The following is a 24749-nucleotide window of genomic DNA, read 5'->3' as shown; positions in this document are numbered from 1 at the left end:
TTAGCAATTATACTTGTAATGAAATCAAATCAAACCCTAAGCATACACAAATGTTGCATTTCAAACATAACTTATCTATCACTTGACAATGCACCTTTTGAACGATTTATTTTTATCAAAAACCTTGGTATTGGAGATAAGAAATGAAATGGTGAGAGAGAATGAAACCGTTAGAAAGAAAAATGGTGAGAAGAGAAAACTATGAGAAAAGAATGGTAAGAGAAAGAAACCATGAGAAGAAGAAATGGTATAGATTCATAGTTTTTTTAAGGGTATTTTTGACTTTTCTCATTTTCATGAGACATATGTATGTAATAAGGTATAGATTTGATATTTAGAAACAAATAGGGTATATTTAAATAAAAAACTTATTCCGATTTGTTTGCGTATTCTTTTAGCTACAGAGTATGAACCGACACAATTGGGAGAATTGCGTGGATATACCTCATTTTCTCCAAAATACCCAATATATGCCTTAAATTATAATATTGTTGAATTTTACACATATATAATTTAAAAAACTAGAGAAAGTACAAAAATAATCTCAATTAAATATTTATAGAACTGAACTCATATCCTCGAAGTCGGATAAATAGTCGAGAATACTCAACTTCAACCGAACCATGCACAATTAGTAATTCAGTATAAATTCTCTACTTTTCCATGTTAGTCAGGTAAAAAATCAAGAATACTCAACTTCAATTGAAATAAAAAATTATTTAGAGCTTCTAAAAAAAATATTTAGAGAATTCTCAACTTTTTACATAAGTTGAGTAAAGAGTCGAGAATACTCGACCTTAAATTAACCTTGCCCAAGTATTAATTTAGCAAAAATTCTCAAACTTTTCATGAAAGTCTAGTAACTAGTGGAGAATATTCAACTTAAATTGAAGTAAAAAAATCTCTTTTAATTAAGTCAGGTAAAAAGTCGAGAATACTCAACCTTAATTTAACCTTATCTAAGTATTCAATCTGCAAAAATTCTCGACTTTTCGTGAAAGTCTGGTAATTAATCGAGAACACTCGACTTAAATTGAAAAAAAAATTCCCTTTAATTAAGTCGGGTAAAGAGTCAATGATACTTTACTACTAGGCTTACTCTTACTCGATATATTTCTCGACTTAATACTCAACTTAAATCATAACTAACTCAACTTACTTCACTTCCTTACTTGATTTCTCGCTTGACTAGATACTCGACTTACTCAACTCACTTACTTCACTTTTTGCTTGACTAAATACTTGACTTTGTACTCGACTTCTTCTTGAAATGATGTTTCAATCACTCATAACTTAAATTAATGCCTTAAATCCCTACACTTTATGGAATAGTGTGTATGGATGTGTAAGCATAAAGATGAATAATGTATAATTAAACTCATAAATCATTAGTAAATATACTTGTAATGAAATCAAATCAAACTCTAAGCATACAAAATGTTTACATTTCAAACACACATTATCCATTACTAGATAATGCACCTTTTGAATAGTTTATATTTATCAAAAAACATTGTATTGGAGGTAAGAGATGAAATGATGAGAGAGGAAGAAAATGGTGAGAAGAGGAAATCGTGAGAAATAAATAGTGAGAGGAAGAAGATGTAGATAAATAGTTTTTTAAGGATATTTTTGACTTTTTCTACCTTCATGAGATATTTGTATGTAATAAGGTATAAAATTGATATTTAGGGGCAAATGGGGTATATTTAAATAAAAAGCCTGACACAGTTACTAGATAATTTCTTAGTGAACCCTAATTCTCAGCGCAATATTGCTATGTAAACCCTCCAACAAAATAACCAGATAATTGCGGTAGATACCTAATGAAACTGTCAAAATTATTTGATTAACCTAAAATTACAATTAAAAAAAAGATTTTTTATGGATACCCTCTTAAGAAACACTATGCTTGACCTCTATTAATTAAATTCATTCGTACAAGTCTTGAATTTTATCTTATGTCAGAAATTTGAATGCCAATCATAGAAAAATTTAATTGCGGTCGTCGTATTAAACAACTTCTTAAGAATTTATTGGAATAAAAATTTGGACTGTACTAAAAGTAGACTTAATTTAAATTGTTCTAATAAATCTTTAGTTGTAAAATTAGTAGATGGTAATTATACATATATAAAAAGACCGCCAACATTGTTATTGTCTACATTTTTAACTTTTAATATTATTTTCACATTCAGCCATACTTAAGGGGGTCTCAATGAAAATATCCTTATTTGAAATAAAATATTTTGATGTATTTAAAAAGTATTTTTTTCAAATTCATAGTAATATTAAAAAAAAAAATTGCGTACACGTAGAAAAAATAACCAGGTACAGCCAGCCGTACAGGTACAACTACGCCGCCCACGAATTTAACTTCCAGCGCTACAAGTGATGCCACCCCACCTCATTGATTGATTCTCGAGTCTACACTTTCTTCTTCTTCTGTTACTTCAAAGCAAGGCAAAAGGCCAGAGCCTCAGACAGTTAACAAAAACTTGGTGACATTTTGTTTACCGTTGAAATTACATACACAAGGAAAGAACAAAGAGTTTTGAATTTATTTTAGCAAAACCCTAGCCCATACGCATCCCAATTTCGCCAGAAATGTCGCCGGCGGCGGCGGCGGCGGCGGTGGAGGCGGATTTCCAATCTCCATTCACTGTTAAACCCTCTTCATCTTCATCGGCTAACCCTAATATTTTTAATCCATTTTCTTGTACAAATGGTCGTTTGCAGACGCAGAATCAATCGCACAATGCTATTAACACTAACTCTTCTCCGGGTTTGCATGACGCGAAAGAATTCCATGTCGGTGATGGAAACCGCTTCGTTTCTAGTAACGGGTCGAGAGTCGGGTCGGTTAGGAGGCCGAGGATCATGAAAGCGAAGAAGCAGATACGGAGGTCGAGGGCTAGTGCCACTGAGACAGAGGCCGGGCTGGGTTTTAACCCGTTTCAATCAACAGGTGAGGATGCGGGTCCAATAAATAGTAATAGTTGTAGTTTTGATTCGTCATTGTCTAATAATGGGGTGAGTGATGAAGCCAGGGTATCGAATGAATATTGTTTTGTGAATAATGAGAATGGGGGTTTTGTATTTGGTGCTAATTTTAGTAGTAGTGTTGGAGCAGACTTGAACTTTGAAAAGAGAAGCACTAGTGGTGAATGTACAGCAAAGTCGGGCTTAGGAGATGATTCATGTTTGAATTTAAATTCGAAGAAAGAAGTCGTTGAGACTCTGAAAAAGTCTGCTTCCAACCAACAGTTTGGTGTTACTCATAATGATTTGGGGTCAAGTTCAAATTGCAAAAAGAGTAATTGTAATGGGAATGTTAGTGATTCTGGTTTGGGTTTTGTGTTTGGTGCTAATTGGTGTAATATCTCAGCCTCGAACTTGACTCCACAAGGGAGTGATTTTATTGAAAATAATGGAAAAAAAGTTTCTGACAATCAGGGGAAAAAGGAAGTAGAAAGTAAGATGGAGTCCCAGAAAGTGAAAGCTAGTGAAGCTGGATTTGATGGTAATGGAGGTTTCAGCTGCTGTGAGGGTTATGGTGAGGGTATTTTTGTATTTGGCGGTGGCAAGAAGAAAAGTTCCTGTTCTGATGATTGTGGTATATTGAATTGTTCAAATGATGTGAAGTTGGACAGCAAAAGTTTTGGAAATGCCGATAACATTGGAAAGGCTGAAAATGGTAATCTTGATTTTGATGTCAATAAGAAAAGCAACATTGCATCTGAAAGCTGTAGTAGTAATGTTCTGGGCAGTGCTTCTACTACAGATCCAGAATTTAAACTCCCTGGGGAGATGCAGAAACTGAACATTAATGAGGATGAGAATGATGATAGCACTGAAACGAAAAATGAATCAAATAAGAATTCATGCTCTAATGCTGACACTATTTTTGTGTTTAGTGGTGGTATAAAGCCTTCTAGTTCTTCTGATGGAAGTTCAGGTCGTGCTGATGAGCACATATTAGGTCACACTGCAGCTGTTGACCAAATGGCTAGAGATAATTTTGGCAATTGTAATAGTGATCAGAATTATCAGTCATTTATGAGTCAGGCAGGACTTCCTAAGAGTTCCAAAGTAAATTCTGAGACGCAGAATAATGTGGCTACTGGAAGGGCTTCATTGTCATCAGACAGTTTTGAATCCCAGCAAAATGATAATGTTTCTGAGATGCCTTCTATGGTGGGAGCTCAGAAGGATGAGAGTAGTCCTACAAATACTCAACATGAATTAGGGATGAGCTTTACAGAATTTGTAATACCCAACTGGGATCCGTCTTGTTTTAAAGCAAGTCTGTATACTGAACCGAACAAGAAACTGGAATTTAGTGTAAAGAGTAAATCAATAAAGGACAAAAGATCAAAGAAAACGGGGGGAAAGTCGAAGCAACCTTCTCTTAAGCAAGGGCAGAAGCAGGTTCATATGCCAAGGCAAAGCAGTTCACAGGAAAGCCCAAGTACCCCCGATTGTTACTCACCCATGGATTTTTCTCCCTATATGGAAACTACAGTGAATGATCAACCTTCACAGGAAAAATGTGTGACATCAAAAGAGCCCTTGTATCCAGACAATGGTCTTGCACCCTCCACTTCTCACGCTGCTGTTACTACTGACCTGGACGATAAAAGCTTTGCCACTGCTCAAAAAGGTGATGATGAGGTAGCTAATCAAAAGTTTACAGAATCAAATAAGGAGAGTCCTTGGAAAGAGTTTGTTTTTAGATCTGAAACTGCTTGCCCCAGTTTCAAGCAAGAGCAGTTGCAGAGGGGCAGTGGCAATGCTGTTGCTTCTGCAGAGCATGCAGATGGCATGAACACTGATAGTCATGAAAGTGGAAAATATTGTTTTGCTTCAGAAGTAGATGGTTGCAAATATTTTACCTTTTCTTCTTTATCATCTGCTGATGGGGGTCTAACTTTGAGAAAATGTAAACTCCGAAAGAAAAGTAAGAAGAAAGTTGGTAATAATTCTTTTGTGATCTCTCCAAGTCCGAATGATAAGGTGAGCTTTTCACATCAAGCCAGTTCTTCGCTTTGCAAAACAGTCAATGGTGAAGAAGAAAATAAATATGAAGACAAAGTGCAGAATAAGTTCGAAGCAGCTGAAGAGGTCAAGCAGAGAACTGTCTCGCCCACTGCTGCTTTCCAGGAAACCTGCGAGATGTGGCGACTCAGGTATCCGATAACTGATTTGGTTATTATCTAAGGTTGCTTGAGTCATTATATATTATGACATTAATTTCTTAATTCCATGTTGCCTCCTATAACATCAATTACGTATCTAATGTTCTAATCTTTTGTCTGTATTAGGGGAAATCAAGCTTATAAAAACAATAATTTGACTGAAGCTGAGGACTTTTACACACAGGGGATCAACTCTGTCCCTTTGAGTGAGACTGCAGGATGCTGCATCAAACCTCTTGTTCTTTGCTATAGCAATCGTGCAGCTACAAGGATCTCTCTTGGGAGGATGAGGGAAGCTTTAGAGGACTGCATGATGGCTGCCACAGTGGACCCCAACTTTCTCAAAGTTTACATGAGAGCTGCAAAGTAAGGCGTTTGTTTGTACTGTGATAAATGTGTACAATTACACTTTTGTTCTGATTTGTCAATAATTTGGTTAATTGCCGAACAACCAAACACAGCCACTTGGTGTTAATTCCATACTTGATTCTATAGCGTGTGAGATCTGAGATTTCGTTAACATACTTATTGCATAGTGTGGGTAATCCTAGATTCGGTGATTCTCTCTTTTACCAGGAGAATACTTTTTAGAATATTGATCTTTCGAGTTGGTCAATGATTATCTAAAATGTTGAATGTATCAAGCTAGTTGTACTTTAAAATTATGCTATGCTTCAATGTTCAATCTTCTTTAACTGAGATATTTAACTGCATATGCAATCATTTGTTTAAATTCAGTACTGATATTCGTTTGCAGCTGTTCAATCAGGAAATCGTATTTTTGTGCTCATAGTGGATTTTGTTAGCAATCCTAGAATATTACTCCTGACAATTTTAGATTGACATGGTTTAATATTATGTGCTGAATGGGCAAGGTAATTGAAATCTAGAGGGATAAATTTCAATAGCAGGAATGTCATCTGAAGGAGAGAGGTTTAGTGCCCCTTGCATTGAGGCTTCCTGTGGTCTTTGCATGTTAATTATATAATGCTAATTGGTGCATGCATCGCTGTTTTGCATTCCTAAACATGTTTATCTTTTCTTTCCAGTTGCCATCTTGTGCTTGGGGAAATTGAAAATGCACAGCACTATTACCACAAGCTCTTGAATTCAGTGGCTGCTGTGTGTTTGGATCGCAGAATTACAATCGAAGCTGCTGATGGCCTACAAAAGGCTCAGGTGAGCATCTGTTCATTGGCTGTGGGTTTGATATCTGTACAAGGAATTTATGTGAATTGTTAAGCCAAGAGGCAACAGAGAAATGGAATAAGAAAGGAACAAAGTATAAAGATTTTCTTACCAATGGAATACAAGATACTGCTTCTCTTTTAGTGTCAATTTTATGAGTTGGTTCTTTTGGATTATTATATGATTCACTGAAAGTTTGAGAAGCATGGGAAGCATGCAAGAGAAAGAGCTTCTCTATTCTCTCAGTCTCTACCTGTAGCTTTCCTTCAATCAAAAGCACCCCAAAAGATAGTATAAGAAGAGAATGAAACCAAATTGAATGTGATAGACAAGGAAATGAAGTTCATTGAAGAACACATGTATATTTATGCACACCAAGCTCAATGCCCTCAAATTTAATCTTGAAAGCCATGTTTTTTATTATAATTGATTATGTGAAGTTCTAGTTAGCATATGTTTCTCTTTGAAATTACTAACTGTATTTCTGCTTTAGTGAGCTGATCCAGTTATTACTATGGTACAGATCCTCATGAATGGAATTATCCTATACTTTTCTGTCTCTAAACTTGTTGTCCTTTCTTTTTTGCCTCTCTCTTTCTCTATTGCACCTTTAGAGATTGATGTAACTTTGTTGATGACTAATTGTGTGGTTTTCCTTGCAGAAAGTGACTGAGTATATTAATTGTTCCGGAAAACTATTGGAGCAGAAAACATCAGAAGCAGCATCTAGTGCTTTAGAAAGAATTAATGAGGCCTTGTCTATTAGTTCATGCTCAGAAAAGTTACTTGAAATGAAAGCAGATGCTCTGTACATGGTTTGTTTTCTTTAACATGTAACCCTGCTGATTTATCTAATTCCCTTTTGAAGAAATATTGAATTTTCTGATTTATTGTATGGGTGTAGATTGTTATTTGTGTGAATTATTTTATTTGTACGTCATTAAGTTTGATCCTAACATGGTAGTTGGCATCTGCAGTTGCGGAAATATGAGGAAGCTATTCAACTGTGTGAACAGACTCTTCCTGTAGCGGAGAAGAATTTTGCTGCAGTGCTCACTGATAATGGAAGTGTAACTTACTCTCTTGCAAGGCTGTGGAGGTGGCGCCTCATATCCAAGTCCTACTTCTGCATAGGAAAGCTTGAGGTGGCACTGGATTTACTTCAGAAGCTAGAGCAAGTTGGATCCATTAGTGACAGGTAATGCAGAACTTTTATCATGCATAAATAATTCTTGAATTTTCTATGTCCAATTGCATTAGGGAATTTCTTTGTTATCATTATTTCAACTATATAGGTATGGAAGTGAGATATTGGAATCATCAATGTCATTAGCTGGCACTATTCGTGCACTTCTACATCACAAGGTACCTATTTATTGCTCTTAAGTTATTTCTTTGCCTGTATTTTTGAGAAAATAGTCATTAGAATGCCTCTGCGGTCCTTATTTGGATGTACTTAATAAATTGGATGCGCTTAATCTCTATTAGCCTGATTTGTGTTATGAAATAGATAAAGAAATAGGGCATCTCCATTTTTGGAAAATCATGAGTGCAAAACTTGGTGGTGTATGTAACTGGGAGGAATGTGGGAGAAACACAATGTGTTTTACTTTTCATGGATCATCACAGAAACAAATTTATCAATCCTTTGAAAATTAATAGCTAGACAGAATCCAATGCAGAATGGTTCTTGCAGAGGACCGATGGCATTTTCGGAGCCTTGATAGTTAGCTTTGTATATTAACAGGACTTTGGGATCTGGTCGGGCTTACCTATTGTTGCCTTGATTTGTTTATTTGTTGTCTTCATTTGTATTTGTTAAGCCACCATTTCTCCAAAAGTTTAGGCTCTAAGGCACTCTTTCATGTGCAAGACACATGGTCATACACTACCACAACTACAACGTATTCAAATTCTATTTGTATGATGGAGTGAATTGAACAGAAGACCACATAGTCAATCTGGTGTCAATACTATACTAAGTAAACACTTAGCATAATAGATAAACAGCTGTTCATTTATTTCTAGAGAGTTGAAGGGAAAGGTAATCCTTCAAATCAATAGTAGTCGTTGATGCTTAAGAAGCGGTAATCCTTCAAAGCAATAGTAGTCGTTGATGCTTAAGAAGCGGTAATCCTTCAAAGCAATAGCAGTCGTTGATGCTTAAGAAGTAGGATTTATATTATGGAAAAAAGAACTTTGAAGAGATGTGTGCTGTTTTATGTAGTTTTGTTTACAATATCCTTTGTTGCTTGTAGTTTTATTTTTAAGTTTCTTCTCATCTCCTCTGGCCTTTTCTTTGAAATTGTAAGTTTTTGGAATTTACAAGGCAAGTCATTTATATATAAAAATAGTGATTTTGGAGAGAAAAGATAACCCAGATGTTGCTGCTAGAAACACTTGACAGCAATATGAAAACTCGGTTCTGGTACAAGAAATCAGGTTGGCTGTAAAAGGATGTGTAAAACTTAACCAAAACTAAAATTTCATCAATGATAGAGAGCTTAACTTAATTTGAGTTTTCCGAATGCTGTGAGAATTTTGTTTCCTTAATAAGAAACTAAGAAAGAAAATTCAAAACTTTATCGATGAGAAAATCATATGGAGATTTCTTGTGGAAAATCAATATAATATCTAAGCCAAAAGTAGTAGCCTGTATCCTAAGCCACAGCAAACCTAAAATTTAGCAAAATACAACTAAGTTATAAAAAAAAAAAAATCCACCTGGATATTAATTTGATAAAGCCTGATAATGTGATCAATATTAAATAGAAACAGCTATTTGTGACTCCAATCAAACCTATATTTAGTTTAGACAATGCCTTGGATTTTCCTTGTTTCTTACCTCCAGTTTTTGCTTCAGCGTCTTGTCATCTACACTAATTAGATTCAGTATTTGTAATCTCTTAAGCTTGTAGGGCAAGCTTTTCTGGGTTATTGTTTTTCACAAACTAAGTATTATTTGTGGCTCAAATGTACGGCATATGAATGGTTATGTGTGATTTTTGGACGAACTTAAGTGCATGTGCACGTTGTAGAAGATTGCACAGAATTGATAGAATTAATTAGGTTGGGAATCAGAAAATCCAGAAGTTTGCCGCATGGTTTCATTTTCGCGAAATCTTCTGTATCGTGAATTCAAATCCTGTCGCATAAAATCAAGTGAAACCTGTCCTTTTTTCTGGATTCAGTGCTTTATTTTGTCTGTCCTTTAATTTTTGAATGGGGTTGAGAGTTAAATGGTATGAATATTAATTTTTCTGATAATTTATTTTACTACACTTTTGAATTTCAGAGTGCTGGGAATGAAGCATTTAAATCAGGAAGGTATACAGAAGCAGTGGAGCATTACACTGTTGCTTTATCAACCAATATCGAATCTCGCCCTTTTGCAGCTATCTGTTTCTGCAACCGTGCTGCTGCACTTCAAGCTTTGGGCCAAATAGCTGATGCTATCGCAGATTGTAGTCTAGCAATGGCCCTCGATGAAAATTACACTAAGGTTTGCCTCTATAATTTATCTTTGGTGCTTCTTGGTGGCACAGTAGCTCACTTGGATTCTATGAGGATGATTTGTCAGATGATGTTTTCCATTTTCCTCTGTGTGTGTGTGTGTGTGTGTGTGTCTTTGTCTGTCTTTCAAATTATGCTGTTGGATCATGTGATGTGTACTTTTTTCAAATTGTTAAACCTACCCACTGAAGTGAAGCTGCCAGTTGTTTAGCAGAAGAAGTTTCTTGAAGTAGTCTATTAGTTAAATCTTGGATGTGGTAAATGAGTGTTTCTCAATTCTGGAAACAATCTAAATACAAGTTACTGTTGCCTGACTAATTACCCGTACATGTATTTGATCAATAGAATTTTGAATATTTCCATTTTTTCCCCTTTTCTTTAAAAGGCAAATCCACTAGGTTTGTTTGCTCAAAATGTGATGAGACATGAAAGTGTCAGTTTCTATTGATTTGAGAATTACCAGGCAGCTATCAACCTTTTCAATTTCATTTGAGACTTAATTTTGATTACTTTCTTGTCCAAATTAATGTCCACTATTTTCTTGTCAATATACATTTTGACTGTCCTTGCTGCTTAGTTTTGTGCTTGCATTAGCCTTTATCTTCATACTATTTTATCTCAGTGTCTGACTATTCATCCCCTTTCAGGCTGTTTCTAGAAGAGCTGCCTTACATGAGATGATCAGAGACTACACACAAGCAACTAATGACCTTCAGAGGCTTGTATCAATTCTTGAAAATCAATCTGCTGAAAAGGCCAAACAGTCAAGATCACCAGGTAGGACCATTAACAGCAGAGACTTAAGGCAAGCTTGTCGACATATGTCTTCAATGGAAGAAGATGCGAAGAAGGGAGAGCTGCTGGATTTCTACCTAATCTTGTAAGTCTATTCCGTTGGATTCTTTTGAACTTATATTTTCTGTATAACCTTTATCAAACATGTTCTATCAGAATTACTGACTCAAAGTGGATCGGCAATGTCCTGTGAATAAAAGAAATAATAATTATGTTATTAATGAATTAGTCCTTCTATGCTTTAGAAGTCATGATCTTGATGTGCAAAATTGTTTTCTTTGGGGATGCTTCTTTTTTTCTATTTTTCCAACAGCTCAAAATCAGTTGTCTTGACATGTTTTGTGTTATTCGGATGCTTTTCCTTGTCAGAAGCAAAATAAATCTCAAAAGTTATTTTACTCTTGTTTAAGTTGCAATTATGAATAAGAAGAGCTTATGCAAGGTTCTTAGGTGAATTTTTAAACTAAACGGACCTTTAAGTTGTTTACCATTTCTTATTGTGATACCAGGGGAGTTAAAGCTTCTGATACAGCAGCTGATATAAAAAAGGCATACCGAAAGGCAGCACTCAAACATCACCCAGACAAGGTTCCACATCTTCGTACCTGCCCTTTTTAACTTATTTATAATGTACGATCATACTGTTTTTAACTTGTTTCTGATGACTGCTTGTCTGCTGCTTGATACAGGCTGGACAGTTCCTGGTAAGGACTGAGAATGGAGATGAAGGACGACTTTGGAAAGAAATTGCTCATGAGGTTCACAAGGATGCTGACAGGCTTTTTAAAATGATTGGAGAGGCATATGCAGTACTTTCAGACCCCACTAAGGTTTGCTTTCCCTTTGATTACAACATGAGAGCTTTTGATGTGTGATGATATATTGTGGGTATTAAACACTAATCATGTATGTCATCGACCTCCACCTTGTTATCTGCATTTCACTTTTAGTTGTTAGTCTTAAAATTTCTTAATGTAGATTTTTGTTCTTTTTCTGTTTCTGAGCCTTTAACATATTAATTGTTCAATAGGTAAGCATTTCGTCAAAACATTATATCCAGTTGCTTTAGCCTCCATGAGAGTTTATGTAGCAGCATGTGGGAATGAAAATTGGACTAATCTATTCATGGATCTGGACAAGACATACAAAGCTTTTATCATAGTTCTGCACAGGATAACTTTTTCACAATACATAATTAATTGAAACTGGAAATATGGATGACTTTAACTTCAACCTGGGAAATTCTTCAAATCTGAAGGATTGAACTTGTTCTAATACCTAAATTTAACTCACAGTCACCTGTTTGAGACTTAATAGTGATAGGGTGAGTACATCACATGCCTCACTGCCTATTTTGAAAAATAGTCTGCCTACATTTGCAAGCTAAAAATGTCAGAACTTCACCGCAATATAACTTTGTTGATATTGAGCAAGTCAACAAGATGCCTTGAAAGGGTTATCATTTTTGCATTCTTGGTAGTTCATTTTTAATTTGACTATAGCTTCTCCCTTACTACTTTGATGACCCTTTCTTCTCCTTACAGCGATCAGAGTATGATCAGGAACAGGAAATAAGAAAGGCAACAAAGGAAAGTCCACGAAATAGCCATTATGGAAGATCATCAGATGCATACGGTTATGCGGATAGGAGTTCCAGAAGACAAAGTCGGCAGGATAACTGGAAGACATATGGAAATTCATATTCTCGATGGTAAGAAACAAGAAAAGTAGTAACTAGTTCTATGTGGAGTCACATTGTTGACATTGTCTGAATCGAGGAGTTAGGTCAGCTTTTAAGTGGCATAAGTTCTCTGATGGATAAACAGAAGTGACTGCCGACCTCTGTTAAGGTCCAATAATTGACAGCCGTACAATGGAAGTGACTGCCATTGGGCTCCCTCTCTGCAGATGCAGATATTGCATACGTTTTGTATGGGAAATTTGCTCGACATACATAGATGAAATGAAGAGATTTGGCACGAGAGCTTTGGTTTGAAGTGGATGTTGCTCGGCAAATATTTATCGAGTAAATCAAATGCTGAGAGAGATTTGCCTTTCTCAGTGCATCTCTGCCCATCAGCTGGTTCTCAATATAGAAGAAAGACTTGGATTTTGCCATATATTCAACGCACGCGAAGAAACACAGTTTATACACACAATTGTTCCTTTGGTTAGTATTTACAAGTACTATAGACGATCGCATTAAGGAAAATTAATGTTACAATATTGTAATCAACTGGGGGTTTATTTTTCTTTTGGCCCCATCACTTATTTGGGATTACATGATGGTTAATAAAATGATGAATGCCACTTTCAATTATATGTGTCGGAATGATCATAATCTTATTCGCACGGTTTGGGTAGATTACTTTGCATTTAAGTAGGTCAATATGTTGCCTGACCATGTGATACTGGTGATCCATACAACTGGAGTCGAAGATTATCTCAATGATAATTTTTAGGGTGTAAAGTGACTGCTAATGAAAACATATTAACATATACAATTAGGCTCTGTTCTCTGTTTGGTTTGGTAATTGGGAAATTGTAACTACATCTCAATGATTGGCCTTTGGTACTCTAAAAATCAAAATCATAATCCCTTGTATGCGAATGTTATTTTACATCACTCAGTAAAATAGAAAAGGCGAAGTAGAGCCAAGCAAATAGAATCAAACAAATTTCACAAATAAATTTCAAAAGCTACTTGTTTTAACGAGAAACAAATCATGGCCAACTGATGAATTGAACAATTTCCAACCCATACAACCAAAAATTTCTACATTCCTGGTTAGTTTTCAAATCATGCTACAATCATAGTGGTACTTACTTTCATCTTTCCCTACTATTCAAGTTAATCAATTTAGATTTATGTAAAAAGCATAACAACACAAGGAATATCACTTTATTAAACAACTCTTGTAAAGAACATATATAGAAATAGCTCTTCAGAGAATTAACTTCATTTGAAAAATGGAATATGACGTGATTATATTACAATTGAAAAAGAAACAAGCTGTTTACATAACATAGACAAGCAATCCAAGTATTGCTTTCACAAAATCAGATGACAAAGCAGAGAGAGCAAAAGTGAAATCAGAATTTTCCACTCCTCTCTAGTGCATTACTTGCATTACATTACTCGATTAAGCACTTGATTGACCCTCAATAGAAACTCTACAGGCAGCGGCCCCATCTCCTTTTCCCATGCCACAGCTTGCAGTTTTCCACCATATTCATCCCTAGGTTCATCAATTTGATCGAGTTCAGACAAAAACTCTTGCACATCAAAAACAAGTTTGTCAGGTAACGAATCAATCTCCACTTCGGATTCCACAATTTCCAAGATGTTATCAAGGCATGACAACTCAATTGGATCGTCTTGTTGAGCCAAAAGTGCCTCTTCTTCAACAGCCTCTTGCTGCTTGTTCAGGGCTGCCTCATCACTATGACCCTCAGTCCTCTCACTCTGTAAAATCTGATCCGTACTAGCCGTATATCCTTCAACGTCAAAGAGAGTTGAATATTCAAGCACTGAATTTATGATCTCCCCATAGTGCTCTACTGTGTTCAGACTGTTACTCGAGCATGGTAAGTGGCTTTGTCCTATCAAAACTGATTTTTTTTCAGCCTTTAAGCGCTTGCTCTAAAAGCATTCATCATCATGATTAAAGTGGCTGCTGGAGGTCACTACTTCTTTCAGCTTTCTCTTGGAACCAGAAGATCTCTTTCCTCCCAAATTGGCTTTCTCCGAGTGGTTTTTCGATTCATTCTTTATGATGCGGCAGAGAACAAAATCGAGTGCTCTATGCGAGTATTGATCACCCAACAAGGCTGGATTAATGGTAAATTCATGCATAATCCACCTCCTACTTTGTTCCAGGTTTTTACAACTTTCGTACCTAAACCTTTTCTTGAACCCTAGAATTTGATCTTTAGAGCCAACAGCGAGAACAGGCTTGGCTCTATCCTCACCTTGCCAAGCACTAAAGCCAATCTTTCTGTTGAACCTCAAACCCTTAGGAGACACCTTTTTTAACTGGGTGAAGAAGTAGAGTGTTTGACCCGCCATTAATTAATCTCCTCCGTACAAATCTCAAATTAAGTTCGGCATATGAGGGATTAGGGTTTTGCATAATTTATAGCCGGGTTGATAGAGATTAGGGTTTTGCATAATTTTGTAAAAGAGATAGAACTCCAATAGTTCCTGTTCTGTTGGATAAAATTTTAATCCAACGTGAGGAGGCATTGTGTTGGTGTTCTGGGAATCAAAAAGCGATCGACGAAATCAGAAATCGAGATTTAATCAGATGAGTTTAAGAAGATTTTTGGTGGCTAGGATTTGGTTGATGAATGAGAGAAGAATTTGTAAACTAAAAAATGTAGGATTTGGAAACTCTCTCAGTTACTTGCTAATCAAGTAGTGTTGCGATAAGGCGGCGTATGTTATGTTGGGGCAATTATATAGAGAAATTTATAAAAATAGCCTTAAAATTTTTGTAATTTTTTAATTTAACCCACCTAATTTTTTTATCATAACTAGTCAAACACCTTATTTTTGGACTAAATTACCATCACCACTTTCAACAATTTACAAAAGTATGCCACTTGAGAAATTCCAACACAAGTAAATGCTCTCAACCCTCAACAACTTAACAAACCTTCATCACTCTCAACAAGCTTCATCACTCTCAATAAACCAACAAATTCCATCAAACAAGCTTTGCATAATTGAAGATATAATCATCAATTGGAGAGTTTCTTAAGGTTAGTGTATGCTCTTACACAATATAAACTTTTAATCTATTGATTTTATCAACTAAATTCAAAATTAAAGTGGGCTTTATTGTATATGTTATTATTTTTTATTCATAAAACAATGTGATTTGTTAAAGTACTTAGTTTGAGTTGAGAAATCAAAATAAATAATTGAAAACACTAAAAAGTCAGTCAAAAAATGAAGCCCTGAACAAGTGAGACAGGCAGTGGGACAGGTGCCTGTCCCACATAAACCTACTGCACATAAAAACAATGGGTTTATGTGCGACAGACACCTGTCCCACTGCTTGTTGCACATAATTTGGTGAAACAAGCACTTGTCCCACTTGTTCAACATGTTTGTCTCACTAAATTATGTGCGACAGATAGTAGGACAAGTGCCTGTCACACATAAATCCACAGTGTTTATGTGAGACAAGCTCTTGTCCCACTGCATGTCTCACTAAATTTTAGATATTTTCTAAAAGTCATAACTTGGGATACAAGTGTCCGTTTTGGATATATAATATATCATTTTCAAGCTTGTGACGAGACAAATCAAATCCAAAATCGTATACTCCATTTCATCCATATAAATGTGGTGCATATTTACTTTACCATATTTTGTAGCGTGTAATCTTATTTCTTTTTTTTTTTTCAATAAATTTTAGGTTTAATGGATTTAGTTGTACTTCAATTATATCACCATGGTTGATGGGAGACGTTAGCAGATGGTCGTATGGAGTACGTGAATGCCAAGAATACAACCTTTTTAGCTAGAAAAGATTGTACATTTGATCAATTTTTGGCAAGAGTGTGTAAAGTTTTACAAATAAATACTAACAAATAATAGTATGACAATGAAGACAACTTTGAGGCCTAGTAACATAATGTATCGTGCATGTTTACTACTTATGGACATATTTCATGATGAAATGGTTAAGGTTGTGTTGCACATGGCTTTTGATGTGATCAATTATGGATGCATCCCTATATTTATCACCACATCTACTCGAGTTCCGGCCCAATATCCCGAACCACTCGTAGAAACTGAAATTTCGTTTAGAGCAAACGACTCTGTCCCCGATATTGAAGAAGAGGTGTTACCACAACAAATATTATTGTAGTAACGTTACTCTCCACCCTATGAAAATAATGACACTATTGATGAGAACAACATTACATTAGCAAATGTTGAAAAAAAGGTGTTTCCATTAGGGACATCATTAGGGCAGCATTACTCTCCATTCCGTAACAATGATTTCCGCACTGATGATGGTCATGTTGATGACACTAACAACACAGAAGCTCATAATGATTGTTTGGAACCTTTCAATAGTATGCAAGGCATGAACTTCAATAATGAAGTTGATGATAGGAGCATTGGTCATTCTGATATTCCTATCAATGATGAGAATGAGCATTAGTATGACATTCCTATTAATAGTAGAGACAACCAACCTATTCCTCTTATGGCCCGTTCGAGGATGAGGATAACAGTTGATCCTTTCGTGAGTTTTACTCCAGTTTTGTTTTCAAACTTGGTTACTCCAGACTTAGTTAAAAGTTGTAATTTTACTGATATTGGTGTTGGTAAGTTGTTTGCTGAGAAGAATGAGTTAATACTAGAACTGCGCAAAATGGCCTTACGACATAAATTTGATTTAAAGATTGCACGGTTTACAACGACACGCTTTGAGGCCCACTGTTCTTCGGAATCATGTAAATGACATATTCGCGCAACGAAAGGTTCGAATGAGCAGAATGTTCTTTGGGTAGTGAGAAGAGTTAACAATGTACACATGTGCTCTAATGGAGTATTTTCTGGTAGTCTCCATCAAGTAAGGAGTCGGATTGTTGGTCACCTTATCGCGAATAAATTTATCCAGGATAAACGAATATATACTTTGAATGACATTAGAGCAGACATGCAGCAAGAATATGGTGTCCAGTTAACATATCAGCAAACATATCGGGCTAAAGAAGTTGGTCTTAAAATAGTATGAAGGAACCCTGCAGGGTCATACAACTTATTTCCTAAATACTCTCACATTTTGACCAAAGCAAATGAGGGTATAGTCACACACCTCGAGTGGGGTGGAAATGATAATTTGTTAACTACTTTGTAGTGCTTGGATATTCCATCAAGGGTTTCATGCAATACTTCAGGCCTGTGATCGCTGTAGATGACACTTATCTAAATGGGCTATATTGTGGAAGTATATTCGTAGCAACATGTCTAGATGATAACAATCAACTGTATCTATTAGCTATTGGGGTCATAGATTCATAAAATAATGATGCTTGGGAATGGTTTATGACGAAGTTACACAGAGTGATTGACGATAGGCCAGAGTTAGTAATTATCTCTGATCGATGCACTGCCATCAAAAGAGCCGTTTTGAAAACATTGTGCACTGTTGCTCATGGTGTTTGTTTTTACCATGTCAAAGGTAACATTAAGTCAAAATTCAGGATGTTTAAAGCTCTTTGGGATCAATTTGAGCCAGCCTTTATTAATGTAGCAAAGGCATATGGACACGAAGAATTTAAAAAGCAACTTGAAGGGTTGTCTGCTTCATTCGGGCGCCGTTGATTACTTAGAGAATAATGTGGGTACGTGTAATTGGGCAAGAACTAAATTTGAAGGTAGGAGGTACATTATACTTACCACTAATATCACAAAAAGCGTGAATTCTTTCATGAAGGAACCGTAAAAATTTCTTGTTACTCATCTTGTTGATCACTTTAGAAAAACATTGCAGCAATGATTTTATGATAGGAAAATTGTGGCTGAATCGATGAGCACTCGTCTAACAACGTGGGCAGATGAGATAATGGGTGAAAGAAGAATTTTGTCTGAAAGAATGACCATTCATCCAGTGTCTTAGCATTGATTCCATGTTTTGGGTGGTGGTATAAATGAAGTGATAGTTGACATTCATGACAGAATTTACTCCTATAGAGTATTCCAACTCGATCAGCTTGTATGTGCGCATGCAATTACTGATTTTCTAACCATTTGTGTGGATTACATTAGTCTTTACTCTAATCATTACTCTAAAGAATCATTGGTCGTGGCATATTCACAACCAATAGAGCCAGTTGGCGACATGACAAATTGGGACATTCCAGCAGAAATTCAGGAAATGAAAGTTAACCCACCGATCGAAGCACCACCACCTAGTCGTCGTCTAGAGCTCAAAATACCTTCTATCGGTGAGAATGTAAACTGAAGGACTGTGAGATGCGGGCGGTGCAACAAACCAAGTCATAACCACAAAAGATGTCAAAATCTCATTGCGTCGAATTTAAACTAATTCCATCATTCTAAATAATTATGGACCTCTTATTTTGGTGTATTTAACAATTATATATAATAAGTTATTTTATTTCATGTACAATTGCATATTAACTAGTAAAATAGATCAACAATTATTTATGACTAAACATATCAATATAACAAAAATTTACATCTATTAGAATATTCTACATCCATACATCAAGACTCAACACACTATAATGGTTTACAAACCAATATCGCCATTAAATATATCTAATTTTCTTCCTGAAATATTGCCCGTGGCGACCATCAAAATCACGTTTGAGCCCGAACATCAAATACATTATAAACATCAACATAAAAATGCCGCAATCACCACTTCCAAGCTCTTGTTGGGGCACATATTTAACGATTTTTACTTTCCAAGAGTTGACACTTTGCAGCTTAGGCCGGATGTTGTAAAATCTAACATCTTGAAGCCATTGAGGGAAGATGACTTTAAGTGGCTTGAATTGACGGAAATATGTTTTGACGTCGTGAAAGATAACCAACGAGTCGTAAGTTCGTACCCTCTTCGCGCGAAGGTTCGCTCGGGCTAGTGTCCAATGATTGCCGCTCAGATTCACAAGGATAAATGTCTAGATACAAAAAATATAAAATTATCATATTTTGTACATCTAAACTCGGTTAAAAAATATAGTCCACAAGATTGAGTGACAATACGAACCACATCGATGTCCGTAAACCGTTTCGACGTGATGTCTTCCCGCCCACCCATATAGTTGTTCAAGTTGTTGCCATATTGTAATAAATGGACATCACAATTACCATTGTTCCATAATTGCTTTAGGAACACCTATTGCACGGTGATTAAGAAATTAACAAGACTTCGAGATATTATAAGCATCGAAATTATAGTAAATGATTATTAAGTTCGTAAACTCGTTACCCAAAAATATGTATTCGTATGTGTGATGCGTTGAGGTAATGCATTTGGAAACTGTCGTTGCTTTTCACTGATCAAGTAGAAAAATGCATGAATATGCTGTGGAGGGATAAAAACAAGTCAATATAGAGTAGAATTTTTGCTAGAAGAAAGATGAACAATAGTTTTGACCACTAAGAATTTTGAAATTTTTTTGGGACTGTTGGACCAGGCGATCTACGGTGATTATATCAACAAACCACTTATCAAACTTCTCATATAGCCTTGGATCTTCTAGGCCTTTAAGCAGATTTATATCCACGCTCATTCTTTCATCAATCTCACAGTCCGCTATTTTGAGTGTGTGTAGAGGCTTGACATTTCTAACTCTCTTGAAAGGAGGAATCAAGTAAGGTCTGCTAAAGACATACGACGGTCTATACAGACGTCCAAATTTTCTAATGCCAGGAGGTGCCTCTATGAAGATCTGTACATTGTCACCAATTATGTCCCCATAAAGACTGTACAACGACATTGTGGTGTGATCATCATCATTACCAGCATCAGTGTTTAAACCATAGCCAACAACAGTGTTCGGACCATGGTCATCCGGGGCCTTTTGATTCAAGGAGATGAATATATTATACTAATATCGGTTTGGAAACCAAAAGAACATAACCGGAGCATGTGAAACTTGCTCACCGTGTATGAGCGTCCAAGCGGAGAATCAACGTATGTGTGCTTAGAAGAACCCTCACTAAACGAAGCCATAAACCTCATAACTGCATCTCTATACTTTTGTGCTTCTATGCGTTCTGCCTGAAGTTCCGACCTCAATTCGTGAATGGAACACTCTAATCTGTCCATTTGTTGAGTGAGATAATCATTGTGGAACTTTGTCCTTAATTATTATCACGAAATAAGAAACTGATGCTTGAATAATTTTCCCAAATATATCATCCTTGAGCAGTTTCAACAGCTGCTTTGTTAATTTTTCTTGGATGACATTAAAAACTGCATCTAATTTGCACATACTCATGATACACCCAGGAAAGTGATTGCCATAAGGTATCTTCATCATTCCCGGTTCTTTCGTCTGTCCGGGTAGATTATGTAATGTTATTTTTGATTTTGCCATTTATCTGGTACAAGTTACAAAATATTATATGTTAATAAATTCTCAACAATAGTAAAAAAAAATGTCGATTGGTGCGACATGGTGACTGTCGCACCAAGAGACAAATAATAGCCTCTTGGTGCGACGGGGTGCCTGTCGCATCAAAAGGCAGTGCCTCTTGGTGCGACAAGCACCAAAAGGTATTGTGGCACACAAAGAGACAAGCTGCCTCTTAGTGCAATAGGCCCCAAAAGGTGCCGTGGTTGCACCAAGAAAGCGCAGGCGCTAGCATGCGACTGTCACGCACAATGAAGGCGACAAGCGCTTGACCTTGCGCGCGCGATGCATGTGATAGGCTTGCGCACGAGATGCGCATGTCGAACACGTGTGATGTGTGCAATAGGCGCTCGCCCACGCTCGCGAGATGCGTGTGACAAGCGCCCGCGTGCACGAGATGCGCATGTCGTGTGAGCGCAGTGCGTGACACAAGTGCACCCACACGCGCAACGCGCTTGTCGCGCGCATCTCACCTGCGCCCGATGTGCCCTCGCTAGGTCCTACACATCCATTACCCTAACCCATTGCCAAATTTTCACGTCATCGCATTTGGTATATGTCAAAGAATGGACGCAACTCAACTAATCAAAAATTATATATAAACTATCTTAGAGGAATTTTATCAAACACCTAATATGCGATATTTATAACTCATAATTTCAACTACATATTTTTTTCATTAAATCACTCCAACAACCTATAATCATCTAAAATCACAATCAAATGCACTCAAATCATTATTAAATGTTGAAGTTTGCTCACCTAGGGTTTGGACTCTTTTCAACTTCTTGGATTCGTTTTGCGGTTCAATTTCTTGGATTCTTTCAATTTTTACTTCACTGTCGCCGTCTCCGTCGCTGTTGTTGTCGCCGTCGCCGGTCGTCATTCAACACCACAAATTTGTAATATGGTTGGAGAGAGTTTAGAGTGTGGAAATGTAGAGGGTAGTTTAGGGCAAACAATTATTTTTTGCCTAATAATGATAGGAAAAAAATTGGTTTGGTTAAATTAAAAAATTACCAAAGTTTTAGGGTCATTTTTGTAAATTTCCCCAATATATATGTATAGTCGGTTGATGCGTGCGTGGGAAAGTTGTTGGACGATATCTCTAATTTGAATTTAGCGTTTATGAAATTGGTTATTTTGTTGCATCATAATTAAACTTATCCGTGAAAAGTAGCCGTTGAAACTTAGTGCGTAAAATTTAAGCGCCGGCAACTAACCGCTATTGGTAAATAAGGTAGCGAAAAACGGCGTCGTGGCATCCATAGCTTGATTAACATGTCTCTCTTTTCATCTTCAATGGAAAATATAAAAATGAAATATAAAATTTATTTTTATTTTTTCTATATTTTTTTAACTTTTATAAATCGGTGTCGATGGGATTTTGGTCCAAAGTGGTTAGGTTTATTTTTGTTGTTAAATTTAGTTAACTACAATAAATTTTAAATAAAGGCCTATTTAATTATCTTAATTCACTCACCATTAAAGTGCTTGAGATTAATTGATCAATTTTTCGATAACAAAATAGATTAAAATAAACTAACTCAAATTTATTTAGTACATTGTATTACATGATACATTATAAAACTATCATGGATATGAAGTTCGCTGCCTCAACTTGATTAAAGAAAAAATTCCTTAAATTGCGTTGCGTCCATTTTTTAAGCTTCTGCTTTTTAAAACTTAATTGAAATTTTCCCATAAGTTGAAGTTGCGACCTTTTATATTGAATTTATTATTAGGTTGCTCTTATAAAATATATTTCTAACTACAGCGCTGATTGAAACCTATTCTATTATTGGCAATCTTGATATGTCATAGTTGAACTTAATCTAAAAATATCTCAACTTCCACGCTGCACCATTATAAAGAGGTAAAAATTTGGTCAGTGCTAAAGTAAGACGTGGTTGATTATACAAGTGTGTTTGGTACACTATATTATATTAATTTATAGTTATATTATGTTTAGTGTTACATTGTACTGTATTAATTTTTTTAATGATTAATTTAAATTATATATTTAAAAAATATATAATTTATTAGTACTTTAAAAATATTAAATATAGAAGTTTTAAATTTTAGAATTTTTACATCAATTCTTTTTTTGTTTAAATTAAAAAAATCATAGTTCTTCATAAAACAAGTGTAAAACTAACAAATTTTAAAATTTTCGACAGCATAACATTTATTTTTCATTAATTCCCAAACATATAACCTATGAAATAGTTCAACTCATTTTTTTCATACACGTGAAAATTGAAAGCTCACACGTTACATATGCAACAACCAATAGCTCTCTACACAAACACCATTCAACAAAGTCATAAATTAAAACTACCCATTTAGGCAACAACTAACAACCTGTAATCAAATCATCACCACCTTCTGCCTTCTGGGGACTCATCAACAGTCACAAACACATTGGAAAAGCCAATATGAAAGCACGAGGCATCTACAACGAAGCTACCATGCTGATCTTGCGTATCCACATTGTTATGGCTGATTTAATTCTTGTGGGTAATGTTGTTATCTCCTTATTATGGATAGCTGGAAAGACAGGCTCTTGTTTGACCCCATAGCGGTTGGGGATAAGGACTAGGTTGCCGCATGCCTTAGGCACGAGATTGCCTTCGTAAGCCATGCAGATATAGCCTATAAAGATTTCGTAGTCCTGCAGCAGGAGAAATATTTCATTTTCCTGAAGATCCCCAGGTTCAATATTTCTAATGCAAAAGATTATCAAAATATTTGATATTATAATCTTCTACTTCAAATTTCAAGAATTGTACATTTTTGTTGAGCAAATTCTATTCCGATTATAAAATTAGGGGCATAAGAAAATCAAGAACGTACCCCCTTAGAGTGGCTGTACGTCAACAACCCAAGGCAATCTAAAATATAACTCCAGTAATATTCTTCTATGTTCATGTACCCAAGCGCATATATATGCTATAAATTACTGCAACCTAATGGCAGTTCTTGAGATGATAGCCATACTGATTTAGTATTTGTATTGGTTAGACAAGAGCTAGAAAATGTAAATTAACAGATAACTTGAGCAGATATTACAAAATCGCAAGGCTGACCTGAGTTCCATAGCCACTGGTATAGCAATCACCAATTGGTTTCGGATCCAATGCCAATTTCTCAAAGCATGTTTCCCACTGAGGATACTTATGACCGTACACTAAACTCTCAACGCAGTAGATAAAACTAGAAATGCTCATTTCTGCACCACAAACTTACACTTTATTAACAAGAATTTTTTATCAAAGGACAAAACTTTGGAAAGAAAAAAATCACCCCCCTCCTCCTCCCCCAAATAATTCAAAACCTATAAATTTCAATACCTATAAACAGTTCAAAGCGAGACTCCACAAATGGGGTGTTAACATGAATATGTTAATAATATTGATTTTGATGATAACAAACTTTAAATGGTTCTTTGATAAAAATGTTGGAGCTATTCCTTAATAAACAAAACCCTTAATAATCATTCCATTCATTTTTTCATAAAAGATGGACTTTCAACTTAGAAAAAGATTCTCCACAGAATTTGGTTTAAAATGTAATTCTAGAAATAAACGGTAAACCGTTTTCCTTTAAACGGTAAACCGTTTTCCTTTAAACGGTTAACCGATTAATACCAGAGAGTAACATATTGCCTAAAGCTCTAACCGTTTATGAAAAACGGAAAACACAAAAGATGGAAAGACTACTGGAACTTAACGGTGAACCGTTTATTACAAACGGTTAACCGATAACATCCAGAGAAGTCACTTCATGCAAATCCTTAACCGTTTAATATAAACGGATATTAAGACTGAATTATTTTACAGGTTACTGGAAACAAACGGCGAACCGTTTATTACAAACGGCGAACCATTTATTACAAACGGTTAACCGATAACATCC

General features: G+C 35.8%; 2 protein-coding genes across 2 annotated transcripts; one reads left to right on the top strand and one right to left on the bottom strand.

Annotated features, from left to right (window-relative positions):
- The first annotated feature begins 2335 nt into the window (after positions 1 to 2335).
- Positions 2336 to 13014, top strand: LOC102610136 (uncharacterized). Its single transcript, XM_052433447.1, has 11 exons — positions 2336 to 5189; positions 5325 to 5564; positions 6248 to 6377; positions 7049 to 7201; positions 7364 to 7584; positions 7682 to 7751; positions 9682 to 9888; positions 10547 to 10779; positions 11204 to 11282; positions 11384 to 11524; positions 12239 to 13014. Exons 1-11 carry the CDS (start codon positions 2608 to 2610, stop codon positions 12407 to 12409), a joined length of 4227 nt encoding a protein of 1408 aa, XP_052289407.1. The 5' UTR covers positions 2336 to 2607; the 3' UTR covers positions 12410 to 13014.
- Positions 13015 to 23286: 10272 nt separating this feature from the next.
- On the bottom strand, positions 23287 to 24061 carry LOC107178719 (uncharacterized). Its single transcript, XM_052433985.1, has 2 exons — positions 23921 to 24061; positions 23287 to 23505 (listed from the first exon to the last, which is right to left on the bottom strand). Exons 1-2 carry the CDS (start codon positions 24059 to 24061, stop codon positions 23287 to 23289), a joined length of 360 nt encoding a protein of 119 aa, XP_052289945.1.
- Positions 24062 to 24749: the final 688 nt, after the last annotated feature.

Source organism: Citrus sinensis, chromosome 9, assembly GCF_022201045.2.
Source record: "Citrus sinensis cultivar Valencia sweet orange chromosome 9, DVS_A1.0, whole genome shotgun sequence".
Classification (NCBI taxonomy): domain Eukaryota; kingdom Viridiplantae; phylum Streptophyta; class Magnoliopsida; order Sapindales; family Rutaceae; genus Citrus; species Citrus sinensis.
The sequence above is the reverse complement of the archived record's forward strand: the minus strand, read 5'-3'. Positions and strand labels throughout refer to the sequence as shown.

Bases quoted from the DNA above. Each gene is read 5' to 3' on its own strand.
- LOC102610136 (XM_052433447.1), top strand. From the start codon at position 2,608: ATGTCGCCGGCGGCGGCGGCGGCGGCGGTGGAGGCGGATTTCCAATCT. The intron at 5,565-6,247 runs GTAAGGCGTTTG...TTTTCTTTCCAG, and splicing joins GTTTACATGAGAGCTGCAAA to TTGCCATCTTGTGCTTGGGG. The intron at 6,378-7,048 runs GTGAGCATCTGT...TTTTCCTTGCAG, and splicing joins ATGGCCTACAAAAGGCTCAG to AAAGTGACTGAGTATATTAA.
- LOC107178719 (XM_052433985.1), bottom strand. From the start codon at position 24,061: ATGAGCATTTCTAGTTTTATCTACTGCGTTGAGAGTTTAGTGTACGGT. The intron at 23,506-23,920 runs GTCAGCCTTGCG...CTCCTGCTGCAG, and splicing joins CCAGTGGCTATGGAACTCAG to GACTACGAAATCTTTATAGG.